This window comes from Coloeus monedula, assembly GCF_965178545.1.
Source record: "Coloeus monedula genome assembly, chromosome: 13".
NCBI lineage: Eukaryota > Metazoa > Chordata > Aves > Passeriformes > Corvidae > Coloeus > Coloeus monedula.
Window position 1 is genome coordinate 4,554,098 of NC_138793.1, and position 24,040 is coordinate 4,578,137.

At 39.5% G+C, this 24,040-nt stretch overlaps 1 protein-coding gene across 2 annotated transcripts in view; it reads right to left on the bottom strand.

Moving 5' to 3' along the window:
* The window catches only part of ADAMTS18 (ADAM metallopeptidase with thrombospondin type 1 motif 18), a gene marked incomplete at both ends in the record, with an annotated part of 75,059 nt that overhangs the window by 15,705 nt on the left and 35,314 nt on the right, over positions 1–24,040 (bottom strand). For both annotated transcript variants that reach the window (XM_082290317.1, XM_082290316.1), the window contains 8 exons: positions 8,765–9,009; positions 10,075–10,198; positions 10,339–10,469; positions 12,396–12,568; positions 17,828–17,976; positions 18,998–19,093; positions 20,126–20,279; positions 21,683–21,820. In XM_082290317.1, the coding sequence (XP_082146443.1) occupies positions 8,765–9,009; positions 10,075–10,198; positions 10,339–10,469; positions 12,396–12,568; positions 17,828–17,976; positions 18,998–19,093; positions 20,126–20,279; positions 21,683–21,820 (1,210 nt within the window). The remainder of the gene's footprint in view (positions 1–8,764; positions 9,010–10,074; positions 10,199–10,338; positions 10,470–12,395; positions 12,569–17,827; positions 17,977–18,997; positions 19,094–20,125; positions 20,280–21,682; positions 21,821–24,040) is intronic.

Consider the following 24,040-nt stretch of genomic DNA (forward strand, 5'->3'; position numbering starts at 1 on the left):
GACTGGTTTCATAAAAGAGCAACAAACTCACATTAATGTTGTTTAAGACCAAGGAACATAATAACATTTGAAATGCAGCCAAGGGTTTTAAGGTATTCTGAAAATGTACCTATTGGAAAACAGAAATTGCCCATGACAGTGAAAATTCAGACCAAATTTACATGACCTGCAGCTCAATAATGTTGAACACATGAAGGATCTGGACTGCAGAGTGTTTACTTTTCTAGAAGAAAGAAAAACGGATGCTACAGTTTCCATTCTTAGTAGCCAAAGATTTTATTTCAGTCAGGGAACCTCAATAATGATCCAAACTAACAATACAGCAATTACAGCTGCCAAAGGCAAATACTTCCAAATGAATTGTAGAGTATGTGCCTTCTCCTGGGAGGGTTCAGATTAGAAACTCCTTCAAACACAAGTAAATTAAGTATTTAATGTAAATTTTTTCAGCCATCCAAGCTAAATTCATGAGCACCTTAGACTACCTGTGAGGTTGTGGAAGAAATAGCTCTCAGAGTGATTACTGACTATTTTGACTGAAATTTCTTGGTAGAAATAGATCACAGCTATTGCACAGGATCAGGATTAGTATGGAATACTCTGAAATTAGGAAACATGAGAGTTGAGACTGCTGTGCAACTCCTCTCTGCCTTGCACAGATGCACCCCAGATCTCTGGATCCCTTACTGGCCTCCCAGGAAACCTCCACAGTGTTGAGAGCCCCCAGTGCACGGGGCTCACTCATGAGCATCTCACAAAGCTTCTGTATTTCACCTTAGGCTCCTGCCCCAGTGTGTGCTTCTGTGCCCTGTTTGCTATACTTTATCCAAACCATTCCCAGTGTAACTTTTTTTCAGGACTTTTCTTTTTCCCTTAGTTATTCATCATTATCTGATGTAAATGTGATAAGGTTTAACAGCCCCTTCAGATGAAGGAAAACATAAAAATTTTTATTTTTACAAATCTATCAGACTGCTGATAGCAAAAAGTCCAACTGCTAAAACAGCTGTTCTTGAGTTAGAATATTGAACTCCACGTCCATTGGCATTAGAGTTTCCAGATAACACAGGCTGCAATAACATGTTCACTCTACTGTTCTTCTCTGAAGGACAAATTGAGACAAATATCTGAAGTTTAAAGCTTCAGAAAATGCACTTCAGAAAAAAATGCAGTGTGTTAACTGTAGTTAAGAACTGAGCCCTGGAATACTATTCTCCACTTAAAACAATGCCTTCCCTGGTTCTTCTTATACACCAGAGCTCAAAATGTTGTAATTTACTTTTACTCATCCTACAAGTCTAACGTACTAGCACAGATCTCAGCATCTTAGGCAGCCAGAAAACACTTTCTCCCATTTCAGTAGGTGCTCTGTGTTCCTTCAAGTGCAGAGGTTGAAATTCTGTCTGGCCTTTTAATAAGTTGTGTCAAAGGAGGAGGAGGTTTTGTCCACACCACAAAACCTCGTGTAAGGGTTAGTCCTCATCTCACTTGATTCTGACAACTGTCATAAAACTGTGCTGTGCCAGTGGCCAAAAACCAGCAAAGTTTAAAACTTTTCTAATAAAAATATCTTGAAGTATTAGACTGAACATATGTCTTCTGAAAGTGCTCTTTGTGACAGTGGAGGCAAGGAACAGATGGAATGCATTCTGAACACGGAGTTCTGAACAGGAAAGGGGGAGGATGAGAAGGTAAGAGTGGCAGTTTTACTCCTGTTAGAGCAATATTCTCCTGGTGCTTCAGCAGAGCGAAGGGAATGATCTGGGACGAGTCAGAACAAGACCCATGAGAATCCATCCCTTCAGAGAACAACCACGCAATGGTGCAAGGAGCTCGCAGCTGGGTGAGTGCTTGGGGGGGTAAATCCTGCACACCAGGCAAGCTGGGCCATACACATTTTAAGACCTTGGGCTACACCCCCTCCTTGCACATTGGGAAGTAGCCACAATTTTAACAGGCAGGAGAAGGGAACTTCCTCTCACTTCCTGGCCAGCAGCCAAAGCCAGAGCCCCTTCCCACCCAGTAGGCTACGAGAGTGAATGTTTACCAAGTAGGAGCTGCATCACAGTCAGGTGTCTCTCCTCCTGCATCATCCCAGCTATGTAGAAAAAGGGCAAAATCCAATTATGGAATAGTATTGGAGACAAAAATATTGCAGGGCACAAAACCATATGCTTTGAAGTCCCTGGCACTCAGCTGAAAAATAGTACGCGATGGATAATATTCGACCGAATTTTCATCAGGAATGCAATACTATTGCAAAGTTGCAATTTTGCCAAAGTAATGAGCATATAAAAAGTTTTCTATCGTATTTTCAAACATTCATTATGAAGCCCTTTCTTAACAACCCAATAACTGAAGTCTGCATATTCAGCCAAGTTATCAGACCTACAAATTTGGAAAGACCTCCAGTGCTAGTCTACTTAACTGGACGCATTCCAGCATCTTTTCAGCCAACTGGCATTTGCTCCCAAATTTACAGCTGGCAAACAACCTCCTTAAACATTTCCAGTTCCTCAACAGAACTGTTTAATGTCTACCTTTAACACACCAACCACCTGACTTCAGACACAACACTCAGCAGCTCTGACCGCAGGGCGCAGAGTTATAAAATTTACAGCTTCTTGAGTTTGAAAACCACAGGCTCTACGGCTGGAATCTGCTGGATCTATTCCGAAGAAAAAGAACTGTGGCTTTAGCTTAGGGCACAAAATGTAAAAACAATGGATAGATTGAACTCTCCGGAGTAAAGAACCTTTTCCTTTTGCTGCTAATTTTGATGTGAAAGCTAAACCAATAAATTCCCTAAACTAGCTGTGCATCTGCTCCTTTGTTTGAGATTGATTTTTTTTTTTTCAAATGGCCATCTAAAGTTTCCAATATAATACTCTATTTTGCAGGTCAAATTTTTAAAGAGTCTACTAACATTGCTTTGTTATGATTGACTCAGTGGTTTTCAGTATTTTTTTACTGTAAGATGTGTATGTGAAATTACTTGCAGCACACCGAATTAAAAGATTAATTTATACCAGCTAAATTCCTATTTCTTCCACAATGTTTTATCCAATATATAGGAAAGAATACTAATGCCTGGCTTGTAGCAAGCTGAAAAAAAGATTCATTAGCTCTGTGGAGGACTAATAGACATTTACAAATCACTTACAGAGTGAAGTTGAGCATAGAGGAAAAAAGCCAGGTAAAGGATTATTTTCATCTGCACACATTCTGCATGTGCCTCATTTACAAAATGGGTGTGAGCCCAATCTCTGAATCCCTGCATCCACATCCCAACATCCACAGTGCCTTTGATCTGCATCCTCAAGCTGCATCTACATTGCAAACATCATCTACATTTCCTGGGTCATTCCCATGCTTTGGAAGTCTTGGATAATTTCTTTAGGGGGATGTAACAATCTGCAGAGAGGGCAGACAGAGAAGTCTGTGTGAAGGCAAGTGCCTGGCTGTGCTCTGCTTGGGACCTGCAGCTCTCATCCACTGGGGATCCACGTGCTGTTTAATTAATGTTGTAATATCCAGCATCCTAAGCCACATTCTGATTTCTCTGTTCAATCAAGGTTAATTCCATTGACTTCTGTGAATTTATTCTGGTAAATCTAAGCATGCAGCATATGGTTCTGGTGGAAAAGTGTTTAAAACAAGTTTTAAAACTGGGCAGTTACTGGATGGGATCCTTGACAGTGGCAGCACCAGGGCTTCAAAGGAAAGTGGGAGAACACCTGTTTGGAAATCAGTAAAGGAAGAATTACCCACTGGGTACTTAAGCCAAACCTTAAAACAAAAGGCGTTTTATCTCTTCAATACTTCTAAAGTAACTTTAAACACAATCCTAACTAAAAGCTTATGACAAACTACTGTTTTTCAAGAAAGTCCACTAAGGTCATTAAAAAGGAAGAAAAAAAAAAAAAAAGAAGTATCCTTGAAAGGGTCCTATATGATCTCATTTCTACTTCAGCTGTTTCAAATTTATCTTCCATTGTTACTGTGCTCCGTTTTTTCACTGTTCACATGCTAAATGTACAACCTTCAGGGATGCTGTCCAGCAAATCTCTCCTCACTACAGGAGAACCCTTTTATCCATTGTAATGAGTCAACATCTGTATCTTATAAGTACATCTTAGGTCTCTTTAGCCTACTTTCTCTTCAGGGGAAATCAGTACAAATTTATCATCTAGTAGCTAATAATAAATGTAATCCTTTATAACTGCAACTTGGCTTTCTCCCAGTGGCAGCTACATCATCAGAAAAGCCATTCCACCTGGCCTCCCTTCTCCTGTTCTCCCCTATTGATAAAGAGGAAGTGATTTACTGGATTTAATTAGACATATTCCTGCCTTGAAGCTCCATTCACCTTCTCTTCCTGTGGATGTCTGCCTCTTTACAAAGCATCCTTTCCATCTGTTACTTATTGATGTTAAAATAAACTCTCTTTATTTCACAAAGACTTCTCAATTTCTTGATTTAATGTTTCACCAAGTTTGAGGTAAACTTCAGTGAGGATACTGATCCTGTCTCATCCTGGAAAACTTTGCTTTCTCAAGTTGTATTTGACTTCTTAAATCGGTCAATTCTTCCTTCATCTGCTTATTGATAGAACGGAATGCAAAATTACAAAACTCTCATGTTTTCAATTTTGTTCATCAATCCCTGGCCATGCAGCCTTTTTCATGCCCACATAAAATTTTGTTTCTTGTGCCCTTTCAGAATCTTCCCCAGCATTTGTGTGTCGTGGAGCATGACTAAATATTTCACCAAATGGGTGTCCCCAGTGAGCCTCACATGTGACCGAGTCCTGTGAGGGTTCTCCTTCTCCAAAATCCTTTGGAGCAGCTGGCAGTGCCCACTGGCAGTTCTTGTTAGCAAAGCTAGACAATTAATGATAAATACACTGACTGTTTCCCTCAAGTTAAATATCTTTCAGTTAACAGAAAAACACTGACAAGATCTTTAAACTGGAAGAAATTACCTTGGCTTTCCTATGTCCAAATAACAGATAAATGAGCTGAAGGTATTCAGCTACATTTTTAAAAATCCAGCATGTTTCTATTTGAGACAGACATGCTACATAAACTATATTTTAAAAACCTGGTATCAATTTCTCATCCTAGATTAGCATCTAGCTATAATATTTCTACCCCTCTGACCACTGACCATTATTTCATGAAATCTGAATGGGGCCATTACAGCAACTGTTGTCTGAATCTACGAATATTTTTCATTTCAGCTTTTACTGGTTTTTGAAAACCCATAATCACCAAAATATCAGTCATGTTAACTTCAGAAGGACACTGATACACAAATTCTGAAGGACACCAGTTTACTGGGTTTTCCCTTCCCTCTATCTGTGAAATCAATTCCTGAGCAATCCAGAAGGGATGCTGATGAATCCTAAAACCTCATCATGCATTCACCCTTCCAGCAGTTGTGCTCAGGAAATACTAGTCACACATATTAATTCCACATTCATCTCAAAATGTTCTCTTCTTCAGAAAATATCTGGCCACCACAGTTTGTACTTTTTCTCCCACAACCCAGTTAAATTACAGATTCACTACTCTTTGTCTTTTTTAGTAAGATTCATTCCCATAATTACATATATATAATATATATGTATAGATATGGAGGGGAGGGTTTGGTGACATTCTACAGCAAATAAGAAAAGCACTTTCTGCCTTTTTCTGGTCTCTTATCCATTTTTGAATAGTGTTGAGGTCTGCAATGTCTGATTAAATATATGTGCTCAGCTGAACTATTGAAAAGCCTGACAGAAAAGCAGATGCATTTCAGGAACAGATGCATGTACAGGAACAAACTGTACAATAAAATATAAATAAAGCACATCTCAGAGAACTGCAAGGCTGAACTTGTGTGCAAGACAATGGGAAATTTAAAGATTTTTTTATTATTATTTGCATCTGCTCCTTCCCTCTCAATACATGCTTCAGACGTCTCTTTCAAGAAAGTATTTCGGAGGATGACTGCATTTCAAAGGAAGTGATTGCCTTGAGCACAGACTTGCCAGACCTGTCTGGTCCCATCCTCTCCTGGGAATGTTGCTCAGAGGACGTGCACAACCTGAGCTTCATGGATACCTGCAGCCTGCTTTGCATGCAGAAACAAAGGCACAAACCTGGACCATTTCAGTCACCACACAAATGTCTATCAAAATTGTAACTACAGATTGAAATGGGCACAAGCTGTGTTAATCTGGCTTTCAGTCATAGGTAATAAATACAGCTGCAAAACCTTCTATTTTCTGCCCACATGAATAATAAAAGCTTCTGTATTATACATACAATTTATCCAAGTCCTCCATACCTGCAGTGCACCATTTTACAAGGGCTCACACTGAATTATTCTGGAAGAAAAACAACAAACCTAACCTAGAAAAGAAACAGTAAATATCTTTTGTATACAGGCTTATTTAAAAAATGAAAAAGAAATCTGAAAATTACAGGAAGAAGTAGAGGTCCAAACTCTGGAAAACCTTATCTTATATAAAACTAACTTAGTTGAATAAAAAAATTGCAGCAGGACATTTTTGTGTGCTTCTTTGAAAAATATAGGTGAGATAAAAATGAAAACAAAGCTACACTGCAGTATGCTTCAACACTCCTTTTTTTCAGCCTCCTATCAGTTTCTGGTATTCAGAGCTGAAGTAGGATTTGTTTCACTGGCTGAGAGCAGACATTCAGCAATATGCGTGTTCTCTCAAAACATACTTCTTCAGTTTTCATTGGCATTTTTGCTTCTTAGAGTTAGTGGTAAGTTATAAATATTGCAGATCTCTGAACAGAAAATTCTGCTTTTTTTTTTTTTTTTTTTTTCATAATTCAGCTTGTTGAATGTTGCTAAATTATTAAAAGGGAAAAAATCTTAAATCCAGTTCATAGACACGTGTAATTGGGCCATACATGACATTTTCAGTCATTGGAATCCCCAGCTACCAATGCCAATGGTGTAGGTATTTCAATAAAAATACAAGGGAAGCTTAGATAAGCTCTGAAAGGAGCGACAGCCTCCAGTTAAATGTTATATATTAATAAAAATGTTTAGCATAATTTGAAAGCATGAAAATAGAAGTGGTATTTGGCATTAATTTTTTTTCTTTAATCTTTATTCTGCAAAGTATGTGCACAATATGCAGCCAAGTCTTCCTGCAGGAGATTTATAATTCATACTTCAGCTCTATGATAATAATACAGCTCAAATCTACTTTGGGTTATGACAAACAAGATTCCTGGGAGTTCAGCTTAACATTTCATAGTAAGTGTGGTTGTTTTGGTGTAAGGCAGATGATTTGCAGACAGGGGAGCATGTTTGTAGCTTGTGGACTCAACTGATCTTTGGACTAAAGATCCCTATTAACACACATACCCAAAATGAAAATTCTTCAATGGAGAAAGATGTTGCAAAAGGCTTTGTGAACTGTGATGGCAGTTTGTGGAAAGACAAGCCCCCCTTAGCCTGTGTCAAACTGCCTGTTCTAAAACTTGTGCTCACCCTAAAGAGCTTTAACGTGTCCATGGTCCAGGGCCTTCAGTGGTTCTTAAGGACACGTTTCAGTCCATTACTCAGCCAGCAGGAAGAGCAGCAGAGCTCTTCAGTATTCCAAATAAACACTTCACTGCATACTCGTGAAAGCTTAAATAAGCCTTGAAGAACATACTTCATGTCCCAGTCTGTGCTTGCTCTTGGCTTCACAGGACCAAGCTGGGCAAGGGAGCAGATTCCAGAGACAGGGATGCGGGATGGGGGGGAAGGACAGCAGGATGCTGCCTCGGACAGGGGGCAGGCACAGCCCTCGCTGCCATACTCCCAAGGGGCACTACATGTTCAAGAGTACTGCTGGAAGGCGTGGGAAGGAACTGAATCCCTGCTGGGGAGGGATCCTTCCTTCTCACAAGGAAGTAAGGATTCATCAAAACAGACTTAACAGCTGAGTTACAAAGCCAAAGACCTGCTAGAGCTAACAATGGCAAACTAATGGAGCTAACGGGAAGCAAAGACCTCGATCATTCAGCCAGAAATGGTCCCTCAGATGTTCTGATGCATTTTAAAAGAAAATCTAGCTAAGCAACCTAATGCAGAAGGAGAATTTCTTAGAATAGCAGTAGCAGAGGACAATTTCAAAATTGTAAAAATGGAACTAACCATGTAAGTACAAAGTTTCCTTTCTGCTAACAATAGCTTCTACACAGGACATCTGGCACACAAAGTAGGTGACACTAATTTGATTGTGAGGTAAACATGTATAAGATAACAACTGAACCAACAGAAATTCATTCTACAGGATCCTGTGTGTGGTATTTTGACTGCATTCCAAGCTGGATGTGAAAATGGCTCCACTCACCTGCAGTTTCAGAAGCACTATTTGAACATGTACCCATTGAGCACTGACACAATGGTATGTTTAATTTTTTACATTATTGGATTTTATTGCATGCCATGTATGGGAGCCATTTATAGTCTCCATCACCACTGTGCAGCAACTGAGAAATGATGCTACAGGGTGTGTTTTATGCACCTTCCTTTCCACTGAATTTGTGACAGTTTTCTAAACTTCAGACCTCAATAAAGCAGTGAAAGGCCTTTCAATCCAGCATGACCACACAATCGAGTCTGAATGCTAGCATGACTCAACACTATTCTTCCATCTTGCTGAGAGCCCCAGTGCAGAGCTGACGCTGTCATTAGCAATTCTGTAATGGACATCAGGGCAAGAACAATCAGAAGCCAGGCTTACTTCAAAGACCAGAGTCTCATTAGTGGGTCCTGCCGCATAGAGACTCTCGGGATGGTTAAAGGAGCGTTGATAATCAAAAACTGTCCCGGCAAAAGGGAACTTCCCTGGCCAGTCGATTGTCCAGTCTCCTGTCAGGTAGTACTTGTTGGCCAGGCTGCGCACGGCCAGGTAGCTGGAGGAGACGTGCATCTCCTGGAGCTGGATGCTGCGGGCGCCGGCCGGCACCGTCACCACCGCGTAGTAGTCTGTGAGGAGAGAAGGGAGCAACGTGCCGGCAGCTGTCACACACACAGAGCTGGCTCATCTTTCTGAGCCAGTCTGAAATTATCACAGTTCAAAAGATACACAGCTGTTCTAACCCACCAAGTGACTCCATTGTCACCAGGAAAAACCAGTTCTGATTTTAACCCCCCCACCCATGTAATCAGAGTAACTCTGAGGTATTTCAATTCCTGAAATTTTTCCCTGGGATTCAAGGCAAGAAAAAGCAAGTTCACCTTAGAAAAATGCAGAACACACTAGTGGTGGCTCCACTGTAGTTTTCCCTGTAGTTTCCTACAGTAGTTGGAAGGTACTCCTGCCAGCCACAAGGGCTTTGAGAGGAGATGCACTGGGATGCAGTCTCCACAAAGCCCTGGATACCAGAGGACCTCCCTGCTGCCAGCCAGGGCTGTATTACTATATCCTGGACAATTTCCTGGTCCATATTACTGCAATAAGGACATGTCTTGTGATCAACAGCAAACAGATCCTCAAAATATCCCTGTGGGTACAGAAATCTTATCTACATTTTATGCTTGAGAAAGTGCAGCACAGGGAGATTATTTCCCAAGAAGCCTGTGACAGTCCACTAAGGAAAAGTCCACCTCCCAGTGCCTGGATCCTCCACTGAAACAGCTGGACAGCTTCCAGACAACTTAATTTGAAAATGGACATGGAAATACTGTCATGTTTGGCATTATGCTGTGTATTGCTTTTTATATGTTCTACAGTCCCATCCCAGTCAAAGCTGCTGAAAACAATTTTTTCACTTGCCTGAATCCTAAGATCTCTTTTAAGAGGAAATTCACATGTAAAGGGAAAATGTGGCTTAAGAAACAAGAGGATTGTTTAACTGACCAAGACTTATGCTCACAGATTTCTTGTTACCAAGAAACAGGAGAAACGTGAACTCTCCTCTCACTCTCCCTGTGATTTTCAGCTCACATCTGGTCCCTCAGCCACTGCCTGAATGAGCAAGGAGTCATATATATTACATGGGGACACAGCAGAGCAGTGAGTTCATGATCATGAGGAACAGTTTTCCTTACCATTAGCTTTGTGCTGGATCAAGTATTGGCCTTTAAAGAACTTGCACGTTGAATTATCTCCTTTACAAACTCCACAAGCATCCAACACAGCTTTGGAACCAAGTCCATGATCACACCCTACTTGCTGCAACCAAAAGGCACAAGTGAAGGACTCAGACAAAAGGGAATATAAAGAAACAGCTGCATTTCCCCTAAAGGAGTCAATTGCCCACTTATAAAAAAAAGATAGACATTAGGATTGTAAGAAACTTAATTTTATCTTACTTCACATATTCCATCAATACAAATATCATAATTATTTGGAGAACACAGAGTTCCATCCTTCACTTTGCTGGACATTGCAAAGAAAAAGTCAAAGTCTTCAGCTGTGCAGTACAATTTACATCTGTCTTCCTCTGGGGAAAAAAACAAACAAACAAACAAACAAACAAAGGACAAGGAAGCATTAGCAGACCTGCATGACAGTGTTAAAGAGATAAAAAGCATCTTGGCTGTTGTTTCCTCCTGCATTCTAGAGGATAAGCTGCAAGGATGAATTGTGCATGGTGACAACGTAGGACACCAGAATGTAGCTAAATAGAAATATAGCTAAATAGAGGAGTTTATATCATGCTTTTTAAAAAGCACGTGTGGGTTGGCTTGTCCACACAAAGAATTAAGAATTCAAACCCAGTGTAAAAGCATGTGCATTGCCTTAGCTCTGCTGCTGCACCCTGCTTTCAGTTCCACTGCTTCACAGGCTCGAATTTCATTTTTATTAAGAGAAATGGGACACTGCAATAATTCTATTTGAAGTTTATTTAAAATTTGGGAAAGGGATAACATGGCACAAATGATCAGTTCAGCTGAAAGTTAGAACTGCAGCTAGACTTTCCCCTAACAAAAGAATTTTTCCTCCAACAAATCCCATCCATTGTCAAATTTCTCCTTAAACAAGGGTGGTGTGTTATGCTTATAAAGAGCTGATTAATTCTGCATTGACAAAACCAGTCATGAAATTGTAAATATTAGCACAATTGCTGAAATGCACACTTTTAATACAAATTTAGGTGCAACAAATAAAACAGTTTTTAAGAACATGAAATTGGATTCAAAACAGGATCCTTTTATTTTTAAATCAGCAGCTGGATTTCCAGTAGTCTTTTCCACAGAGGCAAAGCATCTGTAGCAATTTTGAAAACCAGATCATGTTTTCAGGACTATAAATGTAGATCTTGGGGGAGCTTTTACAAAGCAGCTGACAGGAAGGACGGGCATTTCCAACTTCAGAGACACTTGGAGACGTCTTGCTTTTGAAAATTATGCCCCTTGTCCCTAATTTTAAACTTTTTTTACTAAACACAGCCTCTCCCTTTAAAACCAAACTAGGCTACCTTAATTTCTATGAAACAAGATGCATTTTTCATCCCATTTTACAACATCCACTGTTACATGCTGTGAAACCATATCAGTTCTTTCCTCTGTTCACACTGGCCTGTTGGGACATTTATAAATGTCCACAAAAACTTTTGAAGAAAATATAATCAGGCTACAAATGAAAGTTATATGTATGTGTGTATATATATAAATATATTTAATAATACACTTATTATCATCAGAAGCAAATTTGTACAAGTCCTAAACAAAGCAGTTACAATGTGAGAAAATCCAGACACTTTTATTCAAGTAGTGCTTTCAAACTGGAGAAAATATTTGTTTTATCTGATAGAAGTGAATACTGATTCAAAATATTTGCAAAATTAAGACACATTAAGTAAAAATAAACTTGCTTGTTCAAAATAACAGAAATAGTCATTGAGACCTGAACTTGATAAAGATCTCTTAGTAAATGATGACTTTAAAAAATGTATGCCAGTACATTGTTTGCATTTCCACTTCTCATGGGACCATACCAGCAGAAAAGTCAAAAGGTTGATTTACTGTTACATTTTGAAATCTGAGAACATTCCAAAGGAAGGAAGATTCTGGTAGTGTTATTGTGGAAGCTTACATTTCCCATGCTGAAAATTCCATGGAAATTGTTTTGCTTGGGTTTCAGACTAAGCAATATGGAATATAAAATGAGAGAGAGAGGGGTGGCAACAGCCAGGGAGTCATGGTAAGGACAAGGACTCGAATTCCCAACCCAAATCAATCCTGCATGTCTGTACAGGCAGGATCACACAGGAGGCTGAGTCCAGCCCTGCTAGAAAGCAAACACATCTCACACAGACCCAGTGAGCCTGTGTTTGCTTACATGGGGTGATGTTTGCCCAGAGCACACGGGTGAATTGGCGCTCAGAGCTCCCTGCCCCTGTCCCTCAGAGCAGGGCCACACTTACCTTCCACTTTGGTGTAGGGCTTCCACTTGTAGAACCAGCCCCGGAAGGGTTTGCTGTTGTACTCTGCACACTGCTGGGCTCGGAAGTCCAGGCTGTCTGCTGGGCACGGCTGCTTATTACAAAGCTGATAAACACGACTGGAGCCTTGGCAGAATTTCCCACCGTACTGTGGCCTTAAAAAAGAAATAGAGAAAAAGATGATTTTGCAAAATCTTCCTTTTGTGTGACTGGCATGTTACATGTGTGTGAGAATATGTGAGAATACAGGGAACAGAAGAGGACATACTGCCCTTGGAGATCAGTATTTATTATATGGACCATTAATTTTCATGGTTCCTAAAACCAAGCAAAGCAGTTGACATGAATTATCTACTTGGATCATTGCAGACTCAGCAAAGATGCAACCATCTAGAGGTGAGTCATGTTTGCACTAATTTAAATTTATAGGGCTATTTGGTATTGGCCGGGTTCAACCTTGTTATACAGCTATTTTTACTCTGCTGTAACCAAGGAATGAACATGTGCAAAGAATTACCTATCACAATTAGAGTTAATAAAGGATAACATAACACTGATCAAACAAAAAGAGAATGAATGATTATATTTGCTTGTTCATTTCTTTTGTAAATCATTTTGAAAAAATGTGCTTTTAAATAGTAAGAGGAAACAGGGACTGTGCACAGTTGTCCTGCTTTAAGAAAATGCCAGAATTCAGGGGTAATTTTAAACATGTCACATCCACTTCAGCAAACCTTACCTGGGTATTTCCCTTCATTTTGGCCAGAATGGAAAGAGCATATTCTATTACTTGGCTCATAACTCACGTTATCAGAATACTATTTTTTTAACTATTTGGTCTGTGCATGGACATTGTAAAACAATGTAAAATGCAAGAGTTGCCCTTTTTAACTTAGCAATTCACTGATGTCACTTGTGCAGTTTCACAATGCTCAGATACACATATGCAAGCACTGAGCCAAGTCTTCAAAACAACAAATTCTAAGAACTCTTTGTTGTATTATACAATTCTTGCATGAAGAGAAAAGAAATGTGCCAATGCTACACTTGCACTCATTTATATAACGATTTTTTTAAAATTAGGGAACTGACATACTTGAAGAAAAAGCCATAAACTTTCAGTGGACAGCTTTGCCCCATATTACAGGCATATTAAGGAAAAAACCCAGAATCATGTAAAAGATACTTGATAATATATACAATAACAAAAATTTAAAATTCTAAGAGTATAGAATGTACAATTGAAACATACTGTTTGTTGAAATCCCTAAACACTCTGCTACAACTGTTCCCCACATCCAAGGATCCCATGCAGCTCCTGACTTGCTCATGCCTGGAGTAACATGGAGACAGCTCAGTGCAACATGGAGGAGAAAATCCAGGAGCTTCTTCTGTTTGCTTTGTTATAAATTTTAACTCCCGTATGTCTAACCCCCTAACCAAGCTGGGACTTCCCTTTTTTATGTTCTACTTACACAGTATCTTTTTTTTCTCTTCCAGAATTCTGGGCTGCAAAACAGTCTTTCAGAGAAAGAGATGGAAACGCACCTGTTACTGTATTTAAAACCAGGTTAAAGCACCAGTGAAATGTGCTGTGGGAAAAAATCCACAACAATTTCCACTGACTTCTCCTGAGGTCACCTGCCAGCTACACTGATAGTAGGTTTAATCATGAAGGTCTTAAAGTCAGATTTTCTGTCCTAGTTGGTGGCAATTCAGCCTATGAAGGGCACGGAGAATATGGAACATCACTGAAATCAGGGAGTGTTTATATTGACTTTGTGCAATTAGTGAGAGCTTTGAGTTAATGCAGTCAAACTGCTGGGTGCTGACTCAATTCCCTACAGACTTTCCTTACAGCTTCAGCACATGGAGGATTTTTGACCTCCTTCAACCCCAGAGAACAAATCTGCTTTAGTATAAGGAAAAGAAGCAACCTCCTTCCAAGAAAATGCCACCAAATAAGCAATATAATAGAATTATTTATGGCTAGATCGTGATTTCCAGCCGCACTCTTGCAGTTGAGGATGGGATAAAATTCCTCCAAACTAAGGGAGCTCTGAAAGAGGCATTCTGTTTCCCAGCTCCATTACAGCATTTTAATATTACAGTACATTCCCATTACTGAAACTGTTGGCTTGAGAGCGATGGAAACTTCTCCACCTTCATTTTTACCAACAAGATGTCAGTAGGAGTTAAGTAATTCACAGGAAACGAGATGGAGATCTACAAAAGCAAGTTTCTGTGAAAATGCTATTATCCACACTGAGAAAATCACACTTTTCTTGAGGATGTTTGTAGCACCAGTAGACTTTGGGTTGACTGGCTCCAGAAGCTGTTGGTGTATCCACACTTAGAGTGGAATGCCTTGCACAGAGGGTATTCTGATATTTCTGTAGTGGCACAGTACCCCCAAAACAGATACAGCCTAAAGCTTTCATCCCTCTGTGATGCCCCCCAGCACTGACATAAATAGTTTGACCTGCATGAAGCCTGGCTGAGGATAACTGGAAAAAGAAGAAATTTGGTGAGAAAGGCCAGCAAAAAAAAAAGTCACCAAAGATGAATTTGGAAATGGTGTCTAAGTGCAAAAAAAGGCAAATACTTCACTTAATTTAAGACTAAAATATCAAAATGCTACAAGGGTAGCTTAAATTAATTCTGCAGTACCCTTTTAAGGGTAGATTTCCTAAACCATGATATACTGCAACACAACAGAGAGAATGAGAAATCCTGGAATTCATCTGATTGAGGGAAGTATTTTATGCAATATTAAATTAAGACTCTGAAATTCCGTACTCCTATTTTTCCCCTTTTTGTAATCATTTCATTTCATGTAAGAACACTCCTGCTCATCTTGTAGCCATATTATGATAGTATCACAAAGCTATTTTATTCTGCACAAATCTGAAAGGTCTACAAGGTCTTTCAGTCTTTGTTTTTTAGAAGTATTTTAAATGGCATCATTAATTTGCATCAGTTTACATCTCGCATTTTCTATAATCACTGTTACAGATGTTGCACACAAGATTAAGGAAAGTGTGTTCAAAAAGTTTTGATTCAGTGTTTTGACTGCATACATGCCTAAAACTCCATTCTGCTCTTGCTGAACAATGCACTATTGTGAAGTGTAGGATGCAGTCCCACAGATACGATTTAGGTATTAATTTAAATCTCTCAGGCATTCTTCAGGTTCTTTCCCAGCTAAACTATTAAATTATGCAATCAATTTCTATCTTGGAAAAGTACCTCAACTGTAAAGTGCTGTGGCGTATGAAAACCAGATCCATGAAATTACACTGTGACAATTTACAGGAACATAACGATTTCAGCAAATCTGCCCAGCTCTGTGGGCTACAGGTGATCCCCATGGGCATTTGTCAGTGTGAATTTATGCACAACTCCAGCAGTAATTCCAAAGCCATACCCAGAGCTGTCCGGGTGTGGTCACAAGGGCTGCCTGAAAATTGGCAAGAGGAAGGGAATTGAATTGGTTGGATATTATTTGCAAGAGGACGATTTCACAAACACACACAGGTTAACAAGATTTGCACACACAGCTGCCTGATTCTGTGTTCTTCACTTGTCCTTAAGTTTCTGGTAAAGTGGGTCACCTTTAAAATCACCAGACATTGACATATTTCCCTCGATGTTCATAAGAAGTCAATTACTTTGACTTCTTTTTAGAGTCCAGTCAGTTCTTCATAGATCCATACCCCTTGTTCTAATCTCTTAGAAATGTTATTCTTTGTAATTTTCAAAATTTTGCTATCCAAAATCATCTATCAAGCTTCTGAACAAAACAAACATTAGCTCCTACACAAATCTAGATTAGGAAAGTGAAATAATCATTCTGTGTGGTGTAACATTGAAAATGGATGATATTATTTTTCTCATGATTCCACATTCATACAAAATGCTGTGATGGCAAATACAGCTACCTGGACATGTGTGTGCTGTTGTGTGGCTTATTTATACTCCTGTCATTCAATCACTGTAACTCTGAGAGAGAATTATACCATCTTTTCTTTGCACTAACTGGATTACCACTAATACAATGGAATTAAATCTAGTGTAAACATGATCCAGCTCTGGTATCAAGTACGACTTGGTTACATCAAATCTTATTTTATTAGAACAGGCAGATCATCTGAAGGAAAGTTCTAAGTGCTACAGCAGCTGACACACTTCATGTTAAAGAGCTTCTACTTGAAGAAATCTTTTTCAATTACACCAAAATCACATCAGTGAACCAAACTGAACCATTTCCACTACTGGACATTCTCCTGTCACACAGGGAGAGCAAGGGGGAGCTTATGCATAAATACAAACAATGTGCACCCAATACAAATTTAACAAGGAAAATAAGGACTAAAGTAGAAAGACCAAAATATATAATAGCCTCTGAGACCCTGCACTCTTTTGCTAAGCAGTTTAACAAAGGAAACTATCCAAGTAATTTTATTTATGAAAATGAACTGAGAAACAACAGAAAAGGTTGAGAAAATGCTCTGCTACGGATCTGCAAAAATTGGCTTGACTGAAGGTAATAAAGGCTATTTTAACTAACTCACATTCTCCTATAACATAGTATATGAAGCGTGGATATTATTACTGCAGCACTGTATAGTAGATGAGAGGCTTCTTTACAGCCTCATATAAACTGTGTCATATTTTCTCTGTTTTTTATTACTGCAGTTTAAATGCTGCTTTTATTATGTGCAATGAGGAATACGTGTCTATGGCTGCTGAATTTGTGTATGAAATAAAACAGGGAAATCCTTTTTTTTCTCTTAAGTTGCAGTGAGTTGAGTACTTGGGAAAGATGCTGGTCAGGTAACACTTCAACTCTACTTTGAAAAACTTATTATAATGAATAGTATTTGCAGAGATAAGGTATTAATTAGAAGCAAATACCAAAAATGTTTCATGAGTTAGCACTCAATTCTAGAGTTCAGCAACTTTACTTTGACTCATGACATATAAAAGAATGCAAAGAACATGGCAGACATGCAAAAACATCTGTCTTTATCATCCTGGATAAATAGGATCTCAGTAAAAGTCTTAATAGCTTTTTAGATCTTTTTCTCCTGCTCTTAGGGCTGTTAAGTGTAAAAATATCTGTATGGTGCTTCCTTACTTCTGCAGGTATTTGATAAACTGCAGCATCCCAAAATAAAAGGAGCAAGCTGGGCTGAAGATGTTGTGGTACTCCAGCAGTCTGCAGACAGCCACTGCTTTCTGGGGCCAGGACATAGCTCTGTCTTCCACCCACTGACCGCTCATACTGGACATGGAAGAAAATCTTACAAATGTTTCCACACACATTATTTCCCTGCAGAAATGGACTATGCTAATTTTATGTGCCAGTAACATAAATAGCATAAAAATAATACCTTTCCAATATGTCTTACTTTGGATTATTGCAGTGTCTTTCTTGATAGGTGACCCCCCCTCCACAGGTGCGAGTGCACTCTGACCACTCCGACCAGGCTGACCACTGGCCATTGACAGGCTTGGGCCCGTGGTCACCGTATCGGACACACTGTCCTCTGCGACACCACTGCAAAACAATGCCACAAAACAGAGTTACAGCACCTAGGAGATGCAAAAAAGAAAAAAAAAAAAAAGCATTTAAAAGCTCCAGTGCTTGATCCTAATAAATGTAAGGTCACCCACTGAACTCAATGAACAGCTCACAGCAGGACAAGGACTCTGGAGTACAATGCACTCGATCCATACAATGGCATAGATAAGTAATGTTTTAATATTTGTCCAAGTTCTGAGTTGAAGATCCCTGGAGTAACAAATTTTCAAAACTGTTCTCTTGAAGAGTGCTTTTTTGGCTTACTCTTCCCCCAAAAATCCGTGTTACTTTATGGCCCCGTGCTGCAGAGCCTCAATACTTCCCATGTAATTTGCAAACAGCCTGCTAAAATTCTGCTAACATGTTTCCTTTTTATGATTCAATCAGGAAATACTACACAAGAGAAAAAGCAAAATAAAACATTTGTCAGTAACTTGAAAATCAAAACAATGTTCTGCTGGAAGAAACATTATAGAAAAAGAAAATATTTTGTGTAACTACAGATGTGAGTAAATTAGAAGGTTCAACTTAAATAAACTCAAACCAGTGAGGGTAAATACAAACAAATAAAAGTAAATGAGAAGGTTTGACTCAAACAAATAAGCTCTTTTAGCGGTGATCTCTGATGAAAATATGGCCTTAGTCTGTATAGCAAATATTATGGCTGAAGGTATGCTCATATCAGAGTGGAATTTGAAGCACTGATCTAACTCCTGTTATAATTCATGTATTTTCTTACTGATTTAGATTTGCCAGAGATACCTCATCCCACAGCTCGTTGGGAGAGGCATCAGGCCCTGCCATCCAACAGGTACCACTGGGAGGACACGGCCTGAATATGCATCACAGTGGAATCACTTACAACGCAATCTCAAAGTCCAGGACAGCAAATCTCGAGGGATCTGGATAAAACTGGTTTTGATGGGAGCTTGTATTTGACCAAACACAGTCTAAACTCAAGTTAGGATGACAATGTTTTATTTAGAAAACAACTTACCATACTAATACCACAAGCTGTTCCTTCTGCTGCGGGCATGAACTTTGTCTCACACCTATGACCCACTTTGTGACACCACAGAGATTTGCAAATATCCTGAAAAGGAAACAGTACTCACTACAGTACTCACAATTTCCATTATTTCCTGCTGTTTAGAAAGAGTAATAAATGATACATGCTTTTTCTACCTTAAAACACATATAAATAAACTATTTTCTGAATTTAGAAAAGCCTGGGTTTAAGTTTCCTAGCACAGCCATACCCTGTATATTGCCTTCTTGTTTATGCACCATTTCACTATACATTTCTTAAAACTATATTGAGTGTGAGATTATAATAGAACACAAACAGTGTTAAAAAGTTCATGGCTAAAATTTCATCATGTCTGCAGGGACTATAATACTGTGAAGAGACAAGATTTTTCTAAACCACAGAAGATATCTGGAAAGGCAGTCTGTGCACAGTGCTGTTCACTCCCCCTTCCTTGTCTATTAGCTGTGGAAGGAACACAGCTGCTATCACTTGAATAATGTGGTTAGTAGACGATAAATCAAAATACTCCAGGATAATAACAGGAGTAAAAGAAATTACCATACGTGTTTTCAGAATGAGCACTCCAGATTATTTTTAAAAATGCCTTCTCTGAAGAGACCAGTAAGGAGTGTAACAGTCATTAAAACAATAGGTTAATCTAAATTAACCATTCATCATGAAGTCAAGAGTGTAAGTTACATTTCATTGCTCTAAAATAACCCTATAGATCTCCCCCAGGCTTTTTGCTGTCATAAAAGTAAAACACAAGAAACTGAGTCCTTCTTACCCCACACAAGCTTTGATCAAAACTCTATTGCCTGCTAATTTCCCTTAGCATAGCAGGCAAGGGCTTATGGCTCATGTGGATTCAAGTGCCCTCCTTATGACTCCTGGAAGGAGCACATTTCCTTCTGAAACTCCCCTGGGACTGGGATATTCCTCAAAAGAGGCCAGTACCTTCAAAGCAAATTGCCAAGCAAGATAAGGGAGAGAAAGAACCCAGGCCTCTGAAGAACCCCGTATTACTTGCACTTATTCAGTGCACTGCAGTTCTTTCATGTCATTTTAACTTCTCAAAAGTGCATCAAGAGGTACCTTTACAAAGCTGAGGTTGCATAGTTTTGCTTTCATTCCAAATTGCCATTTGCACTGGGTATCAGCATCATAGATCTGCCCTGGCAGTTTGTCAGGGTATTTATACTGTCCTGTTTGCTTAGGTTCATCAATCAGGCAGGCAGCTTGAGCTGTACTATAATGAGAAGGTAAATTAATCATGACTATGATCTTTACATCAAAATATTTTAATTTGCTACAGACCAGCACAAATACATAATACTGTATACAGTACCTTTAACTAGTTCTAGAGGCATGCTCTGAAACAAAAATATCTCTGTGCAAGAACCAAAAGTTCTTGATATCTTGTTGGTACCCTGACCTGCAAGGTTTTAAGGAAGCAGGAATTTCCAGGCTTTGGGACTGTTGTGACAACAAGAAAGAATGATGTCAAATTCTTCTCCTCCCTGTATTCCTGGGTAACCAAGAGCAAGGGGGCCTCATTTGCTTTTTTCCCTTAAGTGGATTCCCTGAATCAGGAATCATCAGCAGCAGCAGGCACAGTGTCCCATTCCAGCATCTGCCGGGTGTGGAGCTGCCCGGAGGCTGTTGCAGGGTGCGTGCTTTGGGCTGGCTGTGGCCAGAGCACAGCTCCCAACTCCACCTTTGCCCCTTTGTCTCTGCCTGAGAATCTGTGCATACAGAAGGTCACTCTATGCTAGATTTATCTTCCAAGTGCCAGTCTCTGGGACCATATTGGAGGTTGGGAAGCTCATGTGACTTTTTAGCTTGCAACTTGCATCTGTACACAAAATATTTTGCATTAAAAAATCCCCAGAACTCCATTACATTTTCTGGCTGCTACTCAAAGATATTGACTGGGAATTCAAGGATCAGATCCACATTAACTGCCTGATGCTCACTCTAAGGAATTAACACCTAAAATGCCTGTGTTGGTCTTGGTCAGAGCACCTCCTACTATTTTTTAGTATCTGCATTGATAAAAAAAAAAAAGGGAAATATTAATGTAATGATGAATTAAACAGTGATTGAAAAACGGTTGCTCTAAAGGCATCACTGAGTTATGATAACATGCTGGAAAAATAACTGACATCTTTCCCTTTTCTCTTTCCCCCAGAAACAGGATGTGAAAAGTGTAAAATGTCCTTTACTCATGACATGAGCTACATCAAGAGAGAAACTCCAGTGAGAAAGGCCACTGATGTTAATTTACATTTTGTAATGACTTTGGTACCACTGTGTCTGCCCTCTTTTGTGTACACTTCCTACTAATTCTCTAACAAACCCAGCTGCTGACGGGAACGCCTGGGAAAGAATGATACGCCAGTCATTACTGCAGGGTAGTCCTGGAGGGTGAAACTCATGCTTTTGAAACAAGGCAGGACAAAAGCCCTTCCAGGCCACACCACCTCAACGCTCCAGCAGCCCGAGTGTGTGGGCTCACACACTGCAAGGGTTTGAGCACATTTTAAAGGAGGAGAATTTTGCACTTTAGTAATTTTTATGCTGTTCAGGAATTCAAGCCCAGTTACTAAAGCTGCATTCCCTGGCATGGGCCCAGATTTACATCTGACCTACCTGAGAAACTTGTTGAGATACTGCCTGCTGCACACAGACCAAGAAAACACTCCATTGTTTCCAGTGAGTGTGGGAGACATAATATTTCCCTCAGCTTTTCTACAAGCATTTCCTTCTCCATCGTGAATCATACCAAAGCTGAAAAGAGAACCAGGTGGGAGAGTGAAAATCTAGATTAAACAGAAGCAAGACAAAATCTGGGGGAAAAGAAACACTTTCTTGGTCACAGCTCCACGCTTGAACTCCACAGGGAATGTGGAATTCATCCCTTTCACTCCAAAGGCATGAAAACATATGCGCCACAAAAATTAGTATTGGTATGAAACAAGTTCCAATTAACAGCAAATTTTTGTCATCACACACTTGTCTGATGGGAAAGGATAGTCAGGTTCCAAGGAAGAGCCACACTGGGGGTGGACAGGAGGTCTGCACTGGGAGCCAGTGCCAGGACACTGCACAGAGGCACTGGAGCTGCAGACTGGGCTCAGTTTCCCAGTTCACCCATTTCTCATTCCCAAAGGAGAACATTTTCATGGGGAGGTGGATGGACATCATGGATTTTATGTCCAGCCACACTTGTACTTTCCTGTGAACCTGCCAGCTTAAAACCAGCAAGCAGTGTGAGCCTGTCTTTGCCCAGGGATAATGCCTGTTAACATGAGTGGTGTGGAGATCAGAATCCATGGAAATAGCAGCCACAGGAATATACCTTACATACCATAACTGCCTTCCTAATAGGCAGGAAGAGCTACAGAGCTCCACTTGCAGCAAAGGAAATGAGTGAGAATGAAGAGAATACAAAAGTATGAATATAAAAATATTATTCTTTCTAATTTTGGCCACTAACTTGCTATATTATCTCAGGCAAATCACATTGGTTTCCTCACCTTTGTTATACAGTGTCATTTTGTCTAGACTGTAAATGTTCAATGGGAAGAGTGACTCTTACTGGGAATACTGCCTCTTATGGGGTGTTTTGCTCAGTCTGAGAATCAGGAGGCCCAGCTTTCACTAGGAGAGGTGTTAGGATGATATAAAGAATAATAGGCAATAATAAAAAAATCACATTATAATTACAAATTATGGGGATTTTATTGATATAATAAAGCTAATTTTTAGAGGTTTTCCTTTCACTGTTCTGTATTTACTCACTGTATGGGACATCTGTGAATTTCAATGTGTTTGGGATAGAAATTTCATCATCTGTTACTTCAATATTGTAGTACATTGGTGACTTTATAAATGTAATCTGTGCATGTGCAGGGAATATCTCATATACTGGACTCAAGCCTCTACTGCTATAAATCATTACAGGCTCATCAGAGTTACTGCATGTGTTGCCACCAGCTGAGGCTCCAAACTTCCTAAAATATATGGCTCTTTCTATAAATGGACAAAAAAAAAGTACCAATTGAGCCAGTATTTTAGAACCCTTCATAAAATACTTTATTCCCCTGCACTGCAGCCAGAGAATCCCCAGTTTATATTCCACTGACACAACGGGGTCTGGACACCCAGAGGAACTGTTAAGCTTTCAGATAAAAACACAAACTTTAGAAAATCATTAAAATGCCTAACGAAACACTAAAATGTCTAACCACTGAAGCTTTCAGTGGATCACAGAGTGTGATATTCCCCCTCCTGTGAAACCTTTGGTTAATACATTCACAGTGGACCTCAGCACCCCCAAGGCTGTCACAGGTTTTTTTCTTCCAGAAGTCTTTGTATCACAGAAACCAAGTCCTGTTGTCTTACATCATGTATTAGGTAGTCTCAGGACCATGAACATGACAAATGATCATAAAGACACTTTGTGTCTGGCACAGGCTTTCCCCAGGAGATAAGAAGCATTTTATTAGGAACATGGAAGTATACCAAAGAAAGGTTGAACAATATGTGAATCAAAGGCAGTGGTGAAAAAGGAAAAAATAAAGAAATTTTTTTTTAAATTCCAAGAAGACTCTTCCAAATCAAATAAGAAAATTAAAAGGGAGGAGAACATAAAGAGGATAAATGGGATAATTCTTGAATAATAATCTATGGGCCTGATTCTCTACTAATATTGATCGAAGGGCATTAAAAATATCCTGAGGTCAGTGAAATTGCATTAGTGTGACAGAAGGATCAAACAATATTCATATTACATATCTGGTCCTTTGAATGCTTTGGCACAATTCCCACGGGCCTCACTGGCAGCTGGATTACTCTTTAATTCCTTGCTTCCCTTCAGATGCACAGAAACCTGTGAAAGGGTCACTCGTGTAGACATTAGGTCATAGTGGGTACTGCAGAGCATATTTGTACAATGAAAACTAAATAGTCCTGATGCACTCAGGCAGAATGGGAGGGCTTCATGCC